The following is an 18,783-nucleotide window of genomic DNA, read 5'->3' on the forward strand; positions in this document are numbered from 1 at the left end:
ATGTCAATATGGACCAAAATGTCTTAGGAATGTTTCCAACACCTTGTTGCATCTATGCCACCATGAACAAAAGCAGTTCTGAAGGCAAAAGGGGGTCCAACCCGGTACTAGCAAGGTGTACCTAATAAAGTGGCCAGTGAGAGCATATGTCTTTTTTTTTTTTTTTTAATTAGTGACATCAGTGATTGAGTCTTATGAATTATTAATGATATGGGAATTTTCCTTCCTGTTATATAGGTTACATATTGTATTATGTCCTGCTGCTTTTAAGATGGTTGCACGAAACATTTTTATTGTATATTATATTGTTGTTGTAATCTATGCAGTGCCTATAAAGTCCTGAAGCCTGTCTAATAAATTTGTTTCCAGTAATATTGGATGTGACGCCCCCTAGTACAATTTTTCCCATCCTGCATGAATTTTGACAATTCCCACCAGGCTGCAAATGCCATATCTGTTTATGTCACAAGGATATCTTCCATATGGGAGAGCCCTGGGCTCCAAAGTTGTCATTTTTGTCATAAATGGCCTTTTTTTCAAATGCACTTTGTTCACCTCTTAAATACACGATTTTGCTCCACTTATACGTGAATGTTTACATTAAACAGTTCCCGGCTAGCGATGTAATAAAGAGAAGCAGTTTAATTCCAGCACTTAAACGACATGCCGCTGTCAAATTAAAATCAGGCGATCAAGGAGATGCTTTTTGCACAAAGGCTGAAACCAATTATAAGGAGCCGACTTTAAATGTTTGAGATTATTGAACGTTGGTGTAAAAACACAAGTCAACAGATTTGACAACAAGTGCTTGAAGTTGCTCATTTGTTCCCCCGCTGCTAATTCTGTAATATGATCCTTGAGGCAAATACACAACATAACAATGTACTCAGCTAAGAAGATTAAAAAAGAAAAAAGAAACACACACACATAAGAACGTTTTAATACTGAACGACACAAAGTGACAGGAGTAAGTGTGCAAACTAGAAATTCTGATATCACTGGCTGCCTACCTGCTTAGTCTCAATGACTCAAAGGCTGATTTACTAAAGGCAAAAAAAACTGTGCACTTTGCAAAGTGCAGTTGGTCCAGAGAGTTTAGTAAATGAGCAGAAGCTCTGCTGACTTCCGTCATCCAATCATGTGCAAGAAAAACATGCTGTTTTTTTATTTTCCTTACATGTGATTGGGTACTTTTTGCAACGTGAATATTTACCTCATTTACTAAGGTTTGGAGCAATTGCACCTGGAAGCCTGCAACTGCACTTTGCAAAGTGCACAGTCTATTTGCCTTTAGTAAAACAACCCTTGAGTATTGAAGACAGTGGATAAGCATGTTGGTGAGGCAACTAGCATTTTCAGCAAGGGAAATCTATGTTCTTCTCATGATTGTCCTTTAAAGGATAAGTGTATCTATGTATACACTTGTCATATATAAACTCTAAGCCCAAGAACTGTGTGATCACATGACCGCTTGGTTCTTTGTCTTCCCGGAGCAGAGAGCGGTGACTGTCAGTCACCACTCTCTCCTCTGCCCCTCCAGTGCTCACTAGAGCGCAAGGATGGAGGGGGGGCAGGAGCAGATGGCTCAGGCTCTCAGCAACACAGTGAGAGGATGAGCAAGCTGCCAATCAGGCATCTGGGCTGATTCTGACAATACGGTCAGGATTCTTCCAAAACCTTGAGTGGCCCTGTGATGTCAGCAGACGGTAGACTTTAGCCTGCTGCTAGGTGATACTGGGTCACAAGAAAGTACAAGTGCACCCCTGTGACCCACAAGAGAACCATGACCCTGGCTATTCTTCTCTTTCAAATAGGCCCCTGTCAGGAATGGACTCAGCACTGGTGGTGGGACTCACCTGCCGTGTAGGCTGCAGTACCAGGGCTGACCAGCGGGTGCTATCAGCAGCCAGAAGCTCACTCCTGCAGTCAGCCAACACCTGGGGCTGATTGCAGGAGGTGTATTTAAGGAATGGCCAGACCTGCAGTCAGGGCCTTGGTGTTGTTTCCCATGAGCCCCTGTACCTTGTATCCTGTGTTCCTGTTCTTCTGCCTATCTGATTTGTTGCCGACTCTGCATTGTTCCTGACCCTGCTGACCGTCTCCTGTTTAACCCCTGGCTTGCCTGACCATCCTTCTGCCTGATCCTCTGTACCGTGCTGCCCGTGAGTTACTGAACCCGGCTTGTGACCCTGACCATTCTCTGCCTGATCCTCTGTACCACGCTGCCCGAGAGTTACTGAACCCGGCTTGTGACCCTGACTATTCTCTGTCTGCTCCTTCAGTACCTCGCTGCCTGCACGTTGCTGACCTGGCCTGCCTGACTACGCCTTACGCTACCCAGACGATCCATCCATCCTGCACGGATCCAGCCATCCCTGCTCACACCTTCTGCCTCTTCACATCAAGCTTCCTACCTGCATATACCTCTGGCGGATCCCTCTACCACGAGCAGGTGTACTCAGGGGCTGCGACCTGGTTCCTGTCTGCTCCAAGTCCATCCCCACCATCAGGGGCCCTGGTGAATAAGCAAACTGGGACTTAGACTCCGCGCCCTGGGGAATCCTGTCCTGAGGACTGCTAGAGGTACCACCAGACGGTCGTTAACAGAACCATATGGCCGGCCTGACCATTCCACCTCTCCAGCCCTGACTGCGCCTGTGTTCCTGCACATACTAAGATTAGTGGAAGGTTGGTTTGTTTACTGTGCGTTGTATATTTGGGTAGCTAATAATAAATTATATTATTATATCATTCCTGAAGCCTGTTACTTCCCTGTGTCAGTCCACACATTTCTGGTCATACCCGGATCCCTAACAGCCCCGCTATGACCGCACAGTGTAGATCATTACTACTGATAGGTAAGCATCGGAAGAACCCCCCCCCAAATGCCATAAGCCAGGTTGTTCAGGGACCAACAGATAGCCTCTGAACAGTACACAGAAGGGGTGGTGCCAAAACAAAGAAAAATGAGGCGGGATTTCTGCACAATGTCCACTAGATTTCTACCAGACCCTGTTGTACCCCTCATACAAGCTGGACTGCAGAAATGCGGATGTTACTGCTTTAAAACCAATCAGCATGATACCTGCCATACAAGTCAAAATCTGATTGGTAGCTGGGAGGAAATAACTGCAGTTTCTAGTAAGAAAGCCTTAAAGTGAACTTACTTGTGCCCATGTACATTCAAATATTTTTAAATTCTTAAAGCAGAACTTAAATGCGGTTCTAATGGCTTAAGGTGTTTTACCCTAATGCATTCTATGGTAAAAAAAAAAACCTTTCTGTGTTTATCTCTTCCCCCAGCCCCCTCTAAATACTTACCTGAATATGATCTCGATTCAGCACTCTGCATTACAGCAGCATCTCTCTCTGCTCTTTCCCTCAATGGCTCAGACAGCAGCTGTCAATCAAAGCCAGTGAAGAGAGAGGGGGGGGGGGGGGGGAGTTGGCTGAGCCACGCCCTGTGTGTCAATGGACAGAGTACGGCTCAGGACCAAGCCTGCATGAGTGTACCTATAGCAAGTGGCTAATGGGGGGGGGGAGCCAGAAGTGCCAGCAGGGACCCGAGAAGGGGAGGATCGGGGGATGCTCTGTGCAAAACCACAACACAGAGCAGGTAAGTATGACAAGTTTGTTTTTTTTCCTTTCAATCACTAACTGTATCCCAGCACCACAAACCAAAAACACTTTTTAATTAATTTGTAACATTCAGAGCAAACTCCCCCATCCATTCATGTCTCCATGCTGTATATTGTTGAGAAATCACTTTGAAAAACACCCCTCTAGAATTTCTAGCTACAGCCATCTTCAGTAAGGGCAGATGATTCATGTAGCATTTACTTCCTGGAATCCATCTGCCTTTAGCTCAGGCATGCTGGCAAGAGCGTATGCTTAGCTGAGAAAGACTCTCCTCCAGATGACTCCTGGGAAGCCCATGAAGACTCCTGCGATGTATGACATCCTTTTGGCCTAGGCCAGAAATCAGGAAGCAACTGAAGGAATGTACAAAAAAGTTTAAAACAATATAGCTTCTTATCTATTTATTAATGCTTGCAGCACAAATTAGTTAATGATGATTGAAAGAGTTTAGTTCCAATTTAACAAGCAGTAAAAGCACTTATAAAACCCCTCTTATCTCTGTCGCTGGAGGAATTTTTAAGACATTTTCAAAGTTCACAACACAGACACTGAAGTCTTAAGTAGGCTGTCAGCCCTCTTTGTTGTGTGATTTTGAGAATGAATAACTTCACATTAAAAGCAGCTAGAGAGTTCACCTCCAGAATCTGACCCCACCACCCCTTCAATGGGAAATGCAAAAGTGAATTCTTCGAGGAGAATTTATCAGACATGGCCTGCGCCTTTAAAAGACCAGAACTACCCACAAAACTGACTTTCTAGAGGACATTAAAACTCTCGAACAGCAACACAAACAGTCCCAAGCCCTCCAGACTTATGACATTTTCACAAATAAGCAAACTGAACTCTGATGCCTGTTAGACCAATCATTTATGTAACAAAAAGACCTCACCCGTAGAACCCTCTAATTGATCTGGGAAGTAGTTTACTACTTTTATTGGTGAATTCATAAAGAGAAATAATCATGCACTTACATTGCCAAAATAAATTGCCCAAATCAGAGACTAGTCAACACCTCAGAATCAATTGCGACAACATTTCAGAATTACTATTCCACGCTGTACAATATATCTCCCCCTCTCTTCTCTATCATGTTAAAATCTCACAATAAAACCTCCAGGAACATGTGCAAGCAACTGGCTTTCTTAGACTTACAACTACAGCCATTGACTCTTTAGCAGCCCCAATTACATTATAAGAGATACTAGCTGTTATTAAAACTCTACCCTCCAGTTAATGACCAGGTCCTGGTGGCTACACAACTACGTTTTACACTCAGTTTGACAACCTCAGTCCAGACATGGAAAGACTTTCAATCCAATCTCAGATGCTTGCCTGTTTCCCAAGCAATTTCAAGAGGCGCACGTAACTGCTATACCTATAACGGACAAGGACCCTGCCCTTTGTTCAAGTTACCCATTTCTCTGATCAATCTGGATCTTACAAATATGCCAAAATCATAGCTCGCCACCTTGGAACATATACAGTATACCAGCTCTGATCCACCTCGATAAGGTGGGCTTCATCCCACACTGCAAGGCCAGCGTTAATACCATCAAGTCCTTTTCACTTAATCACTGGGTGACTACTACCTTCTCCACCCTGTGCCTTCTCGCTGTAGATGGGGAGAAGCCCTTTAATTGCCTATGATGGCAGTTCATATATGCGATCCTTACACAAATTGGCATTCTATCCCCACTCTACAGCAAAATTATGGCTTTATATGACACCTGTTACGCTTGCATACGGGTTAATGGTATCTTATCAGACCATGTCAATATTCATAATGGTACACACCAAGGTTGTCCACTATTACCCTATATTTACATCCTGTCCATGGAGCATCTAGCAATCACCATGCGCAACAACCCCTCTATAAAAGGCCCGAATGCCAACCAACAAGAACATAAATTAAGTTTGCATGCAGACAATCTATTGCTCTATATCTCAAATCCTTGCGTGGCATTTCCCAATTTATCTTCCAAATTTCAAAGTGTGGACTGTACAGTAATTTTAAAGTCAACATGACTAAAATGGGGGGGGAGAACTGCTCAAATCATAGGAGCGGATACCTGTCAAAACTATCATCCAAATTTGTTAAGGGGGGGAAAAAAAAAAAAAAAAAGAGTGGAGTTTCCCCTTTTGGGTGAAGTTCCACTTTAAAATAAGACACGGTCACTTTTTCTGTTAAGGGCAAAGTGACAGTACCATCTCCACCAGCAAGGTATACTCGCTAATTTATGCTCCCTTGTATGGGGGAACATGTCACTTCCCCCATGTGACAGAGATTGGGCCTGAGTACTGAGCGGCCAAAGAAGCGGAGGTGACGTCAACCACCTAGGTAAGCTCCAATACCAGCCAACACTGGAGCTTACTCAGGATGATTGCTTGAATTGGGGAGCTAGGTGGACAGATGTGTACTCCTTGCTGGGCTATCAAGAGACAATGTCACTTTGGGAATGAGAAGATGGTGTCTCTTTGGAATCAATTCTAAACAACTGCAAGTACTCCTGAGCCCTTATCTGTTGTAGAAGAAAGATCAACGACAATACGCCTTATTTTCAGCACAAAAGATCTATTACTGAGTCACCTCATTCAGAAAAATCTATTATAGAACATACAGGTGAATAAAGAAGATTTCTGGGGCCGATAACTGAAATACTTTTAAGTGGGTGCCTGACTGTTCGTGAAAATTTCTCATTGTTTGATAACCGTCAGACAACTGTATTTAATACACTATACAACAATAAGTTCTGTAATGTGTCTGTAGAGGCAGAAAGGAAATTCAGGGACGGAAGAAGTTCTATACCGGAGATCAAATACAGATGTTCATCGAGCACAAGTACATTCATCAAAAACCCCACTTAATTAATTCTCCGGAACATGCTCTTTTGTCACTTAGAGGAATTATTGAATTTTTATATTAGAAATTTTACCTGAATGAGAAAATTAGTTACACGTGTAAGAAGATGGGAAGCGGCAGATGTATTAATCTGGGAAATATATGAGCGAGGAATTAATTCAATTGGTAAGCGTTAATTAAAACTGAGTGAAAGGAATTTTGTATTCTTCAAGAAGATTAACCAATTCCTCAATACTGTTATGCTACTGGGATGGATAAAGAGAACCAAAATACCTTTCCTGTAGAAGATGATCCACCAAATTCCCACCAGTACCAATACATTGGGCCACATGATCTCTGCTGAAGGGGAGAAGCACCAAATCTGAACTCTGATCCTACTCTTTAAAGTGGTTGTAAACCTTCTATTTGTGGTGTCTCTATTTAAAAAGGGGTCAAAGTCTTTATCAAGCAACTAAAGACCTGTAAGTTTAACTTCTATAATTGGCAAGATACTGGAGAGTTTAATAAAAAGACCACATAGATGAGTTGTTGGGAAAAATATTTTAAGCAACAGACAGGATGGATTCATGAAAGACAGAAGTCATGAAACAAATCTGATTGTTATTTTTATGAGGAGGTGAGCAAAGCCTTGGACAGAGGGGTGGCAGTGGACGTGGTATACTTGGACAGAAGGGTGGCGGTGGACGTGGTATACTTGGACAGAAGGGTGGCGGTGGACGTGGTATACTTCAATTTTACAAAAGCGTTTGACACAGTTCCCCACACACGGCTAATGTGTAAGGTAAAGTCTTGGAAAAATCTGAATGTAAATAGATCGAAAACTGGCTAAAAGACCAAATTCAGAGAGTAGTGGTTAATGATTCATACTCTGCATGGTCTAGGGTTGTCAGTGGTGTACCCCAAAGTTCAGTGTTGGGACACTTACTTTTTAATATATATTTATAAACGATATAGGGTCTGGGATTAAAAATCCCATTTCAGTCTTTGCAGATGACACCAAGCTGTGCAGTGGAATAACGTCCTTACAGGATGTCTCCAACTTACAAGCCGACCTCAATGCTCTGTGTAATTGGGCAACTATGTGGCAAATGAGGTTTAATGTTGATAAATGTAAGGTTCTGCACTTGGGGGCTAAGAATATGCATGCATCATACATACTAGGCAGAGGCAAAAGTGTAATAAATGGCATGCAATGCCAAGCTGTAGTTTCCAAAAGGAGCAAAACCCTCTCGTATTAGGAGAAGTATAGACTCCAGAGAGAGAGAGATATCACCCCCCCCCCCGGTACAAATCATTAGTAAGACCTCATCTGAAATATGTAGTTCAGTTTTGGGCACCAGTTCACAAAACGGAAGTGCAGAGAAGGGCAACCAAACTGATAAGAGGAATGGAGGAGCTCAGCTATGAGTAAAGATTAGAGGAACTGAATTTATTCTCTCTTAAGAGGAAATTAAGGGGGATATGATCTCCATGTATAATACATAAGGGGGGATATGATCTCCATGTATAATACATAAGGGGGGATATGATCTCCATGTATAATACATAAAGGGGATATGATCTCCATGTATAATACATAAGGGGGATATGATCACAATGTATAATACATAAGGGGGGATATGATCTCCATGTATAATACATAAGGGGGGATATGATCACCATGTATAATACATAAGGGGGGGGTATGATCTCCATGTATAATACATAAGGGGGGATATGATCTCCATGTATAATACATAAGGGGGGATATGATCACCATGTATAATACATAAGGGGGGATATGATCACCATGTATAATACATAAGGGGGGATATGATCTCCATGTATAATACATAAGGGGGGATATGATCTCCATGTATAATACATAAGGGGGATATGATCTCCATGTATAATACATAAGGGGGGATTTGATCTCCATGTATAATACATAAGGGGGATATGATCACCATGTATAATACATAAGGGGGGATATGATCTCCATGTATAATACATAAGGGGGGATAGGATCACCATGTATAATACATAAGGGGGGATATGATCTCCATGTATAATACATAAGGGGGGATATGATCTCCATGTATAATACATAAGGGGGATATGATCACCATGTATAATACATAAAGGGGGATATGATCTCCATGTATAATACATAAGGGGGGATATGATCTCCATGTAAAATACATAAGGGGGGGATATGATCTCCATGTATAATACATAAGGGGGGATATGATCTCCATGTATAAATATCAGTGGTTCATATAGTGATCTCGGTGTAGAGTTATTCACCCTGAGGTCATCACAGAGGACAAGGGGGCACTCTTTAAATCTCTTTTCCTCCAGAAGTAATCTCCAAATACAGAAAGGCTTTTTCACAGTAAGAGCTGTGAAAACATGGATTAGACTCCCTCAAGAGCTGGTTCTAGCCAGCTCAGTATATTGCTTTAAAAAAGGCCTAGATTCTTTCCCAAATGCACATAATTGGATACTAACATTTATAGGTAAAGTTGATCCAGGGAATATCCAATTGCCTCTTGGGGGATTAGCAAGGACATTTTTTCCCCTATTGGAGCAAATTAGATCATGCTTTGCTGAGTTTTTTGCATTCCTCTGGATGAACTGTGGGTATATAGGATTGTGTATATGGGATTGTATAATTATTTTTTTTTCCTTTTTATTGATTGAACTAGATGAACTTTTGTCCTCCTAGAAGCCTCTCCGCAGTCTGTGGCAACGTAGTTGGGTTTACCCTTTTATATTTTATTGGTATATATGGTACGGTGTTGGGTTTTGCATTTTCTCTCTCCTTCTTTTCTCCTTATATCAGATGGTTTTCTATTGATACTGCTGTGCATTATGACTTTACATGATAAATGGACAACTGCTGTACTCATGCTCTATTGAGATTTTCTGATTTATAAACATGTGTCTGTATCTTTTGATTCTAGATGAGATCATTTACATATTATATGCAAGTTCTACGCGTAACGCATACACTGATCAGGACCATTGCATGTGAAATAATTTTTAATACTGCTATTATGCGATTTTTTTACATTTTGTTGTAATAAATATTGGTTTTATTATGCAATTGGGTGTATACTTACCTGCTGGTCATCCTTGAAGTCTTGGGTTACTCTATTATCTTACTTACAATGGTGTTATCTCCCCACTTCCAGTCCGCTGACTGTACAGTTAGAGAGAAGTAGAGAACTGATGAGGTCATCTCTCGTCTCACCTCCTCTTAGCACATTACTTGCTAGCACATCTGGATGCATCATACCTGATGGTGTCCTGGTGCTGCCCCTCCCTCTCCCTGTGATTGTTGTTGCACAGGGAACTGCAACAGGCCAATATCAAGTCAAAGTCTTTTTACACTAGAGGTTTGGATGGGGGGTGGCGTAAAAGCATGCGGTCGAGCTGCATTTTTACTGCTCCTCAACTGCTTCCCCTTTAGCTGGCAGGGCAGCAGCTACGGTTGTACATATGTCGCAGCAGGAAGTATAACCCCCGTTGCGCTCAGCAGACACTATCACCCACTGAACGCAACCCATTCAAATGAATTGTGCCGCATTGCAATCACCCCACAACCACACACCATGCACACAGCTGTGGCATGGTAGTTCAGCATTCAGGAGGTTAAAACAGGTAGCGAGGAGGAGGTACAACGCCTCCTCACTGCCTGTCAAATGCTTTCCAAAGAGAGAAAAGCAAGTGTAAACGAGGCCTTAATTATACCTTTTTCTTTTTACAACCTTTGCTGCAACTCAGTGTTTTTGATGTTCTGCAACCTCTTTGCAGGCATTTGTCTACATGCACTTTAGCAATTGCTGCATGGCATTTCTCCAAATGGATTTCCTGATGGTGACAACAGCTAACCGTGCCTTCATAATACATGTTTTAATGGCCAATTGCAATCTTCATAGTAAGACCACGTGACAGAAGCACAATTAGGAGACAGAGAAAGAGCATTTGACCTATAACATGAAGGGCCTGAACAAAGATCTCCATGCCAGGGTCACCATGCATTATTTTAATGAAAGGTACAGAATTAAAAATACTGAAAGTGACTTAAATTGAATTGATTTGCTGGGTTTGCATTCTCTTTATTAAATTGACCGAGTGATTTTTTTTTTGTAATCTGGTACATGCAAAAAGATCCCTTAATTTCGTTTGGCTAAGCTTGGCCTTTTCAAGTGCATGCAGCACATCAAGGTCTGGTATTATTCCAGGTAAACATCCTTTCGATGAATTTGTTCCTCTAATGTAAATTCCACTGTTGGTGCTCTCATTGATTACAACAGGGCTACACGATGCAGGGAATCTTTGGTGCAATGTGAAGGTTCCACATTCATTTACAATGTGTGCATTTTATATATATATATATATATATATATATATATATATATATATATATATATATATATATATATATATATACACATACATACATACATACATACATACACACACACATACACACAAACATACATACACACACTAGATTGCCGAAAGTATTGCCCCCCCTCCAAATCATTGGATTCAAGTGTTCCAATCACCTCCATGGTCACAGGTATATAAAAATCAAACACCTAGGCATGCAGACTGCTTCTACAAACATTTGTGAAAGAATGGGTCGCTCTCAGGAGCTCAGTGAATTCAAACGTGGTACCGTGATAGGTTGTCACCTGTGCAATAAGTCCATCCGTGACATTTCCTGGCTACTAAATATTCCATGGTAAATGGTTAGTGATATTCTAACAAAATGGAAGCAACTGAGAACAACAGCAACTCAGCGACAAAATGGAGGGCCACATAAAATGACAGGGTGGTGTCAGCACATGCTGAAGCGCACAGTGCGCAGAAGTCGCCAACTGTCTACAGAGTCAATAGCTAAAGACACCCAAACTTCATGCAGCATTCAGATTAGCACAACAGTGCGTAGAGAGCTTCATAGAATGGATTTCCATGGCCGAGCAGCTGCATCCAAGCCTTACATCACCAAGTGCAATGCAAAGAGTCGGATGCAGTGGTGTAAAGCACGCCGCCACTGGACTCTAGAGCAGTGGAGACGTGTTCTCTGGAGTGAAGAATCACACTTCTCTGTCTTGCAATCCGATGGACGTGTCAGGTTTTGGCGGTTGCCAGGAGAATGTAACTTGCCTGACTGCAGAGTTTCAAGTGTAAAGTTTGGTGGAGGGGGGATTATGGTGTGGGGTTGTTTTTCAGGGGTTGGGCTTGGCCCCTTAGTTCCAGTGAAGGGAACTCTTAAGGTGTCAGCATACCAAGACATTTTGGACAATTTCATGCTCCCAACTTTGTGGGGACAGTTTGGGGATGGCCCCTTCCTGTTCCAACATGACTGCGCACCAGTGCACAAAGCAAGGTCCATAAAGACATGGATGAGCAAGTTTGGGGTGGAGGAAGACTGTGAGCCAGGCCTTCTCATCCGACATCAGTGCCTGACCACAAATGTGCTTCTGGAAGAATGGTCAAACATTCTCATAGACACCCTCCTAAACGTTGTGGACAACCTTCTCAGAAGAGTGGAAGCTGTTGTAGCTGCAAAGTATTGGCCAATTCAATATTGAACCCTAAGGATTAAGACTGGGATGCCATTAAAGTTCATGTGCGTGTAAAGGCAGGCCGACCAATACGATTGGCAATGTAGTGTGTGCGTTTATGTACACATATACACACACGTACACACACGCACACACACGTTTGTGTATGCAGATGAGTTCTGTTTCTCATCATGAAATAGATAAAACTGTAAACAGTCTCTGTTTCCGTTATGGTATGAATGCTCAGAATGTTGTATTATGTGTGACCTAGAATATTTCTTTTTGAATGAATGGGTTACTTCTTACTGCTAGTGATTTATTGTCTTAAAATACATGATGCTGTGGAAGAGCAAAGAAAACTCAAAACCACGACAGATCAAACCATACAATAATTGAACCAAGTCTGCACACATAACCTGGTACAATTGTAGATCGCTGTGTAGGTCACAGAGACCTTGTGAAAATGGAATGACTCACCAAAGACGCGTTTAAGGTAACTTCTTTAAATTATATGCTTTCTCCTTTCAACCTGACTTTGTGTACATCAAGAGATCCACCTTAGACCTGAAGAATATTTCTCAAGCTTTTAACTTCTGGACAATGGCGGCTAAAACATCTATACTCACCTTTAAAGGGTATAATTATTACTATTTTACAATTAAGCAAAAAATGAATTTAAAAGTAAGAAGTAAAGAAAGCAAAAGAACCTAAGATATCTGACACGACAGTCCTAATTATTATATGCCCATTTGTTTAGTGTCTGTACTGCAGGCATACTGTTAGGACTTTCATCTGATCTTCATTTTCATTTTATCTAGTTCATGGCATAGCTAGTAGTAGTTAATAACATTCAAATGCACTTGCTCTAGAATGCAGAAGAAATTTCAACACTGAGCTGCCATGGAGGGGGCACAATGATGGAAGCAGTTGTGTAATAATAGACAAAATTATAGTTGCTCCCCACCACCGCACTTTAAAAGAGAAGCATGCACTTAAAAAAAACCCATTATACTCACCTAGGTGGATGCAGCATCAATCTGATGGCCCTGTGGGCCGGCTCTGCAGTGAGAACTGAGCGATCTAACGCCGATGATCAGTCAGTTCTCTCCTCCCCACCGTCTCTCTGCTCTGCCTCTTCAGAGCTCACTGGAGCGCTGGGCTGTGGAGGGGGCGGAAGGGGCTGGCTCAGGCTATCGGCGGATCGCTAAGAGGCGGAGCCAGGAGTCGGTCCAGACTTCCAGGTGGATCCCTACCATATGGTTGGGAACTTTTCTGAGCCTGGACCGGTTGAGTGACATCAGCTGACAGTAGACTTAAGCCCGCCGTTGGCTGAAACCGGGTCACAGGCGTGCAGAATTACCGCAATCCTGTGACCTACAGAAATACAGGCAAAATAGCTTTGGCTATACTTCTGCTTTAAAGTTGATTTGCTTGTAAACTGAACCAAAAGGCTGCATCCTTTATACTATCCAGAGACTTTCTGCTGACAAAACATGTTTTGTTTTTTTTTTTCAAAGAAGTTCTCCAGATTTTTAGAGATTTAACCACTTCCAGTCCGGACACTTTTACCCCCTTCCTGTCCAGGCCAATTTTCAGCGCTATCACACTTTGAATGACAATTGCGCGGTCATGCAACACTGTACCCATGTGAATTTTTTTAGCATTTTTTTGAGACAGATAAAGCTTTGTTTTGTTAGTATTTATTCACCACTGGGATTTTTATTTTTTTTGCTACATAAATGAAAAAGTCCAAAAATTTTGAAAAAAAGTGTTTTTCTTATAAAATTTTGCAAACAAATTATATTTCATCATAAATCTTGTCCAAAATTTACTCCGTTATCTTTTTAGTAAAAAAAATAACCCAAATTAGTTTATTACCCAAAAATTATAATTTAAAAAAAATTTTTTTACATTTTTATTTATTTTTTATTTGTTTTTTTTTCTACATACTGTCACCCTAGCAGTACAGTGTCACCATGGTGATACTGTACTACTTGTGAGGGGTGATGAAGGTTTTTTTTTTTCTTTTACACTGATTGCTTTTACACCCATAAAGACTGTAAAAGCAATAATTTCTCCTCTCTGGCTGCATTCTTGCAGCCATTGAGAACTACTGTGTGAGCTGTGATTGGCCACAGCTTGTCACATGGTACAAGGCTGTTGTGAATAGCGTTGTACCATGTGACCTCTGTGATCATTCACAGATTTCACACGTAGTAAGCAATGTCAGAAGTGGCATCTTGCTTACTACTCTGCATGTGATCACTGATTGGCCAAACAGTGATCACATGATCGGGACTTCGCACATACGTCCCGTACAACGATCGGTGTTCCACTGTGGGCACCGGATCGCGGTGCTGCGCACTCCCAGGGAGCGCACACAGTCCATAATGTCGGGTGCCGTTTATGAACGACAACCCGCCCCTGGACTGCCAGGGAGCGCACACAGTCCATAATGTCGGGTGCCGTTTATGAACGGCAACCCGCCCCTGGACTGCCACCGTCCGGCCGTTTATATACAGCGGCCAGATGGCAAGTGGGTAAATAGTTTGTAAATAGTTTGTAAATAGTTTGTTTAGACCAAGCTGGTCCAAATGAACTATTAATTCATTAACAGATGCAGCTGCTGTGTGTGCTGCATAAATTGTATGTATCCTCAGCTACCGGAAAAAAATTGAGCGCTACTCAGCCATTCACAGAAAGCTTTGCATTCAATTAATGAACATAAAGCTTGCTCTGATTGGCTAAGACAGATGACATCTATCTCCCCACCTCAGCCAATCAGAGGAAGCTTTGCATGTATTCAGAAAATAGAAAGCTTCCTGTGAACAGCTAAGAAGTTCTCACCACGACACGATTTTGTTCTGGGAGCGGAACAGGAACTTTCCATCCCGCTGCTGGAAGACAGCACTGTATACTTTATGTACCAGAGGCTACATACAGTTTATATAGTACATACAGCAGCTGAATCTGTTAGAGAATTAAATAGTTTTTTGGACCAGCTTGGCACAAACAAAACTATTTAAACTTCAATAAATCTGAAGAACCAGAAATCTGGTTTGGGCAGCTGCTGCTATCAGAAAATCTCAAGAACTATAGAGGATGAAGCCCTTTGGGGCTTGTCATGAGGCTCTTGAACCCAAGCAATCAACAGTGTAGATTTTGTAAGGGGCTGTAATGGCCATGGCAAGGATCTCTTGCAATCTTATGTTGGCCCCCTCCCACCTGAAATTCTTCGACTGAAACATCAAAATAGCCGGGTGGAAATTTGTCAGCTGAACAACAGCAGTATCCAACCAGACGCACTGCTGTTTGGTATTCAGCAGCTGTCATTACCTGTCAGCATATAATAACCCAGTATCACATGTCAATCCTTGCATTAATATGGAGAATTGGCCAGATTTTATTTTCGTTCAGCATGCAGGTTAATCAAAAAAAATATCCATCAGTGAATGGCCAGCTTAAATTTGCAGTCTGTAACAGTCTTTTTTGTAGCTTTAAATAGAAGAAATACTATGTGCAGCCCCCTAGGTGATGTCAAGGGCCCTGAGGCCCTTATGCCTCCTAAGTTGACAACCATTGGTCTATATACTTTGATACCAGTCATCATTTCTTGCTTGCTCGAGGACTTGGCTATCCATAAAGCCTCTTACAGCAGATTTGTTTCTCCTTTACTAACTTACCATGCCTTGTTCTACATGATGCCTGTGTGTGCAAGCAGCCATCTTGGAAGAGGCAGGGTTGTGCTTCCTTATTAAAGCCAGCAGCAAGGAGAACAGTGACTAACATTGATTTGGCAGCACCAAACCTCATTCTAAATCCCTTGGACTAGCAATCGGGCAGAGTTCACACTGCTGTAGGCACAGAAAGTGCACTGCTATTTTTCAGGAGGAATTGCGGATAAAAGGGTACATTTTCAATGTAATACAGTTACACAACTAACATTTCTAAATGTTTCCTATATTATATCAAATCTATTTTTGAGTTGAGCTCCAATTTCAGTCTTTTGATACTCTACAAATAAAAGTAGTACACTTGCAAGCGTACCTTGATCTCCATGGGAAATTATTCATGTTATTACAAACGTATAAGACTTGCTTTTTATAAGTTAAATACACTAAATTAGGTCAATTTAGCTATCTAGCGGTGATATTTATCCTATCCTTGTCAAGCAATGCTCCTGTACCTATTTGCAGCTCCTGTATGCACCCATATTAGATGGATATAAATTAATGAACTGCTCAGCAGTGTTCCCCTCTTGGGTAGGCTATCCCTTGCAATGAAAAGAACTTTATACATTGTTGTTTTTACCTGTGTTATTGGAATGAAGAGAGGCTCTCCCGTGTTTAATAAGGTCATGTTTCCAAACTGATGTAAGCGCCCATCAGGTTTTAGTATTGTCGCCTCCTTAGCCTCCTCTTTGTTTGACGGTTTCCTAGTTGCCTCCTGTGTACTCTCTTTCAGTTCCTCTGTGTCGCTGTGACACTCAAAGAATTCATCCTCGCTGTCACTCCAAGAGTCCCAGGACTTCCCCACATCATACTTGCCCTTTTCCGATTCTGCAGAATGGGCAGAGTCATGCGACGTCTTGTACAGGGGGGTATGTGAGGTAGAGTCGGCTGTTTCTGCCTTCTTGGCATCATCCCGTGCTTTCTTCCGCTCAATGCAGCAGTTCAACATCTACATGACAGGAAGACAGAACATGTAAAACATAGAGCACGGTATTTTTCAGGCTTCAATGTCCACGTTTGTAATACTGTAAAATGAAAAAATAAAATGCATACCTGGAGCTTTTGATGAAGTAAGCAACATTTAAGATCTGGAGGGCCGCTGCTTAACCTACAATACAAGAAAAGGTCTGTGTTCTTCACTATTTTAAGAACAGGCAGCTAGTAAAAGCAGGAATTCATTAACATTACCTAGGAAATACTGCAGCCAATGTAGCTTAGCATCTGCTCATATTAAACTTAATCCAAGCAACCGGGTTCAGCAGGCTTTGTATAGTCCTTTTAAATGAGACAGCAGCCTTTAGGTCACCTGAATTTCTGCTTTGCAACTTCCTACTACTACCTAGAAACTACAGAGGGCAATGCCTAGAACCAGTGAACTCAACAGCCTACATTTACTCATATTCAGACTTAAAGCCCAACTCCAGGAAAATGTAAAATATCCCTTGCAATGGGGTTGTGCCCGGACAGCATGGGTTAACAACTAGTTTTGTCTAAGGGTGAAGAAAAACAGTTTTACTTATCAGACCCTCCACTTCCCCAGCAGATGGTGAACCCCACAATCCAGCAGTGGACAGTCCCTCTCTGACACCACTTCCAGTGCAAGGCTATGGACATTGAACTGGTCTTGATGCTGTCAGGACTCTAGATCAGGGGTCTTCAAGCTTTCTGAACAAAGGACCAGTTTACTATCCATCAGACTTTAAAGGAGCCGGACTGTGGCCAGTGGGCGTGGAGAATATCCTGGCGTCGGTAATTGGTAATGTCAGTGAGAGGAATAGTGCCCCAAGGGCCAGATAAAGGCAAGCAAAAGGCCAGTTTGGAGACCACTGCTCTAGACCAATGGAGTGTTGGGGAGAAGAAGCTGTGGGGACTAGTCTAATTGCAGGGAGGTGCCAGAGTATTGGGTAAGTAAATCCTCTTTTTATTGTTCCCCAAATCCAAAACAAGCAATCAATCCCTGCAGTGGATGAGAAGTTCACCTTTTATAAATAAATGCACATCTAGCTTTTTGCAGGTAAAAAAATGTGCATTTAATAATCTTTTACACTGGAGCCTGTAAAGCACTGCACCTGCAATCAGCAGATCAGGAGTACAATGCCAGGTTCTTACAGACTCCCAGTACACTATCTGCCCATACCTCCAACGGGCAGGCAGTCACCAAATTGCAGTAAGAATCAATGAACTATGAGAGCGCTCACCAGCAACCTTGCAGGTCATTGAAAACTACAAACCATTGGCTGAGGGGGCCGACAGTAATTGTACTTCATTCACAGAAACTCTGCGAATGAATGACAAGGCCACATGGGCAGAGCCCCGCACAGTAGCGCTGTTTTTAAATTGTGACAGTGGGTCTGGGGGAGAAGATCTCTCGATTGCTGTCACAAAAAGGGAAGGATTGGGGGGAGAGGAGGCAGGAGCTCGAACATGTTACATGTTATACCCTAAATACAGGCAGAATATGTAATATGTTCCAAAGGTGAACTTAAGTCTTTAAAGCAAATCTATGCATACCATTTTAAATGGACGAAGAGAGCACCTCAGTACACAAAAAAATAGGTACCTCACAAATAAAGAACAAAAAGAGCATATGCATCTGTGCATTGTTGTGTGCTATAACAAAGGTGCATTGCAGCACATTGCAGATGTGTACTGAAGGTGCAATTAACTTTCCATTGCAATGCTCATCTACGTGAAGTTCCCTCAAAAAAACAATTAAATGATTTGTGATTAAGAACTGCCACCTTGTAGAACTGAGGTCCTGCATTTTTTTTACCACTTTCATTTAAATACTTTTAGTTCTTCCAAACTCTTGAAACTTTACATTTACATATAATATTATTGTCTAGTTGACTGATTGACTGCACTTAGAGTGTCTGCAGGGCTGTAAAAAAATAACAAGATTGATGGACAGAATTGAAAATCTTCTGGCAGATAAAACAGTTATATATATATATATATATATATATATATATATATATATATATATATTTCA

At 41.8% G+C, this 18,783-nt stretch overlaps 1 protein-coding gene across 2 annotated transcripts in view; it reads right to left on the bottom strand.

The window, feature by feature from the left end:
- RAB3GAP1 (RAB3 GTPase activating protein catalytic subunit 1) overlaps window positions 1-18,783 on the bottom strand; it is a 204,090-nt gene that overhangs the window by 59,147 nt on the left and 126,160 nt on the right. For both annotated transcript variants that reach the window (XM_089683600.1, XM_089683598.1), the window contains exons 16-17: window positions 16,845-16,899; window positions 16,372-16,740 (exon numbers count right to left, since the gene is read on the bottom strand). In XM_089683600.1, coding sequence (XP_089539726.1) covers window positions 16,372-16,740; window positions 16,845-16,899 — 424 coding nt within the window. The remainder of the gene's footprint in view (window positions 1-16,371; window positions 16,741-16,844; window positions 16,900-18,783) is intronic.

The sequence above is a fragment of the Staurois parvus genome, unplaced genomic scaffold, assembly GCF_062004578.1.
Source record: "Staurois parvus isolate SC_StPar_1 unplaced genomic scaffold, SC_StPar_1.0 ptg000315l, whole genome shotgun sequence".
Classification (NCBI taxonomy): Eukaryota; Metazoa; Chordata; class Amphibia; order Anura; family Ranidae; genus Staurois; species Staurois parvus.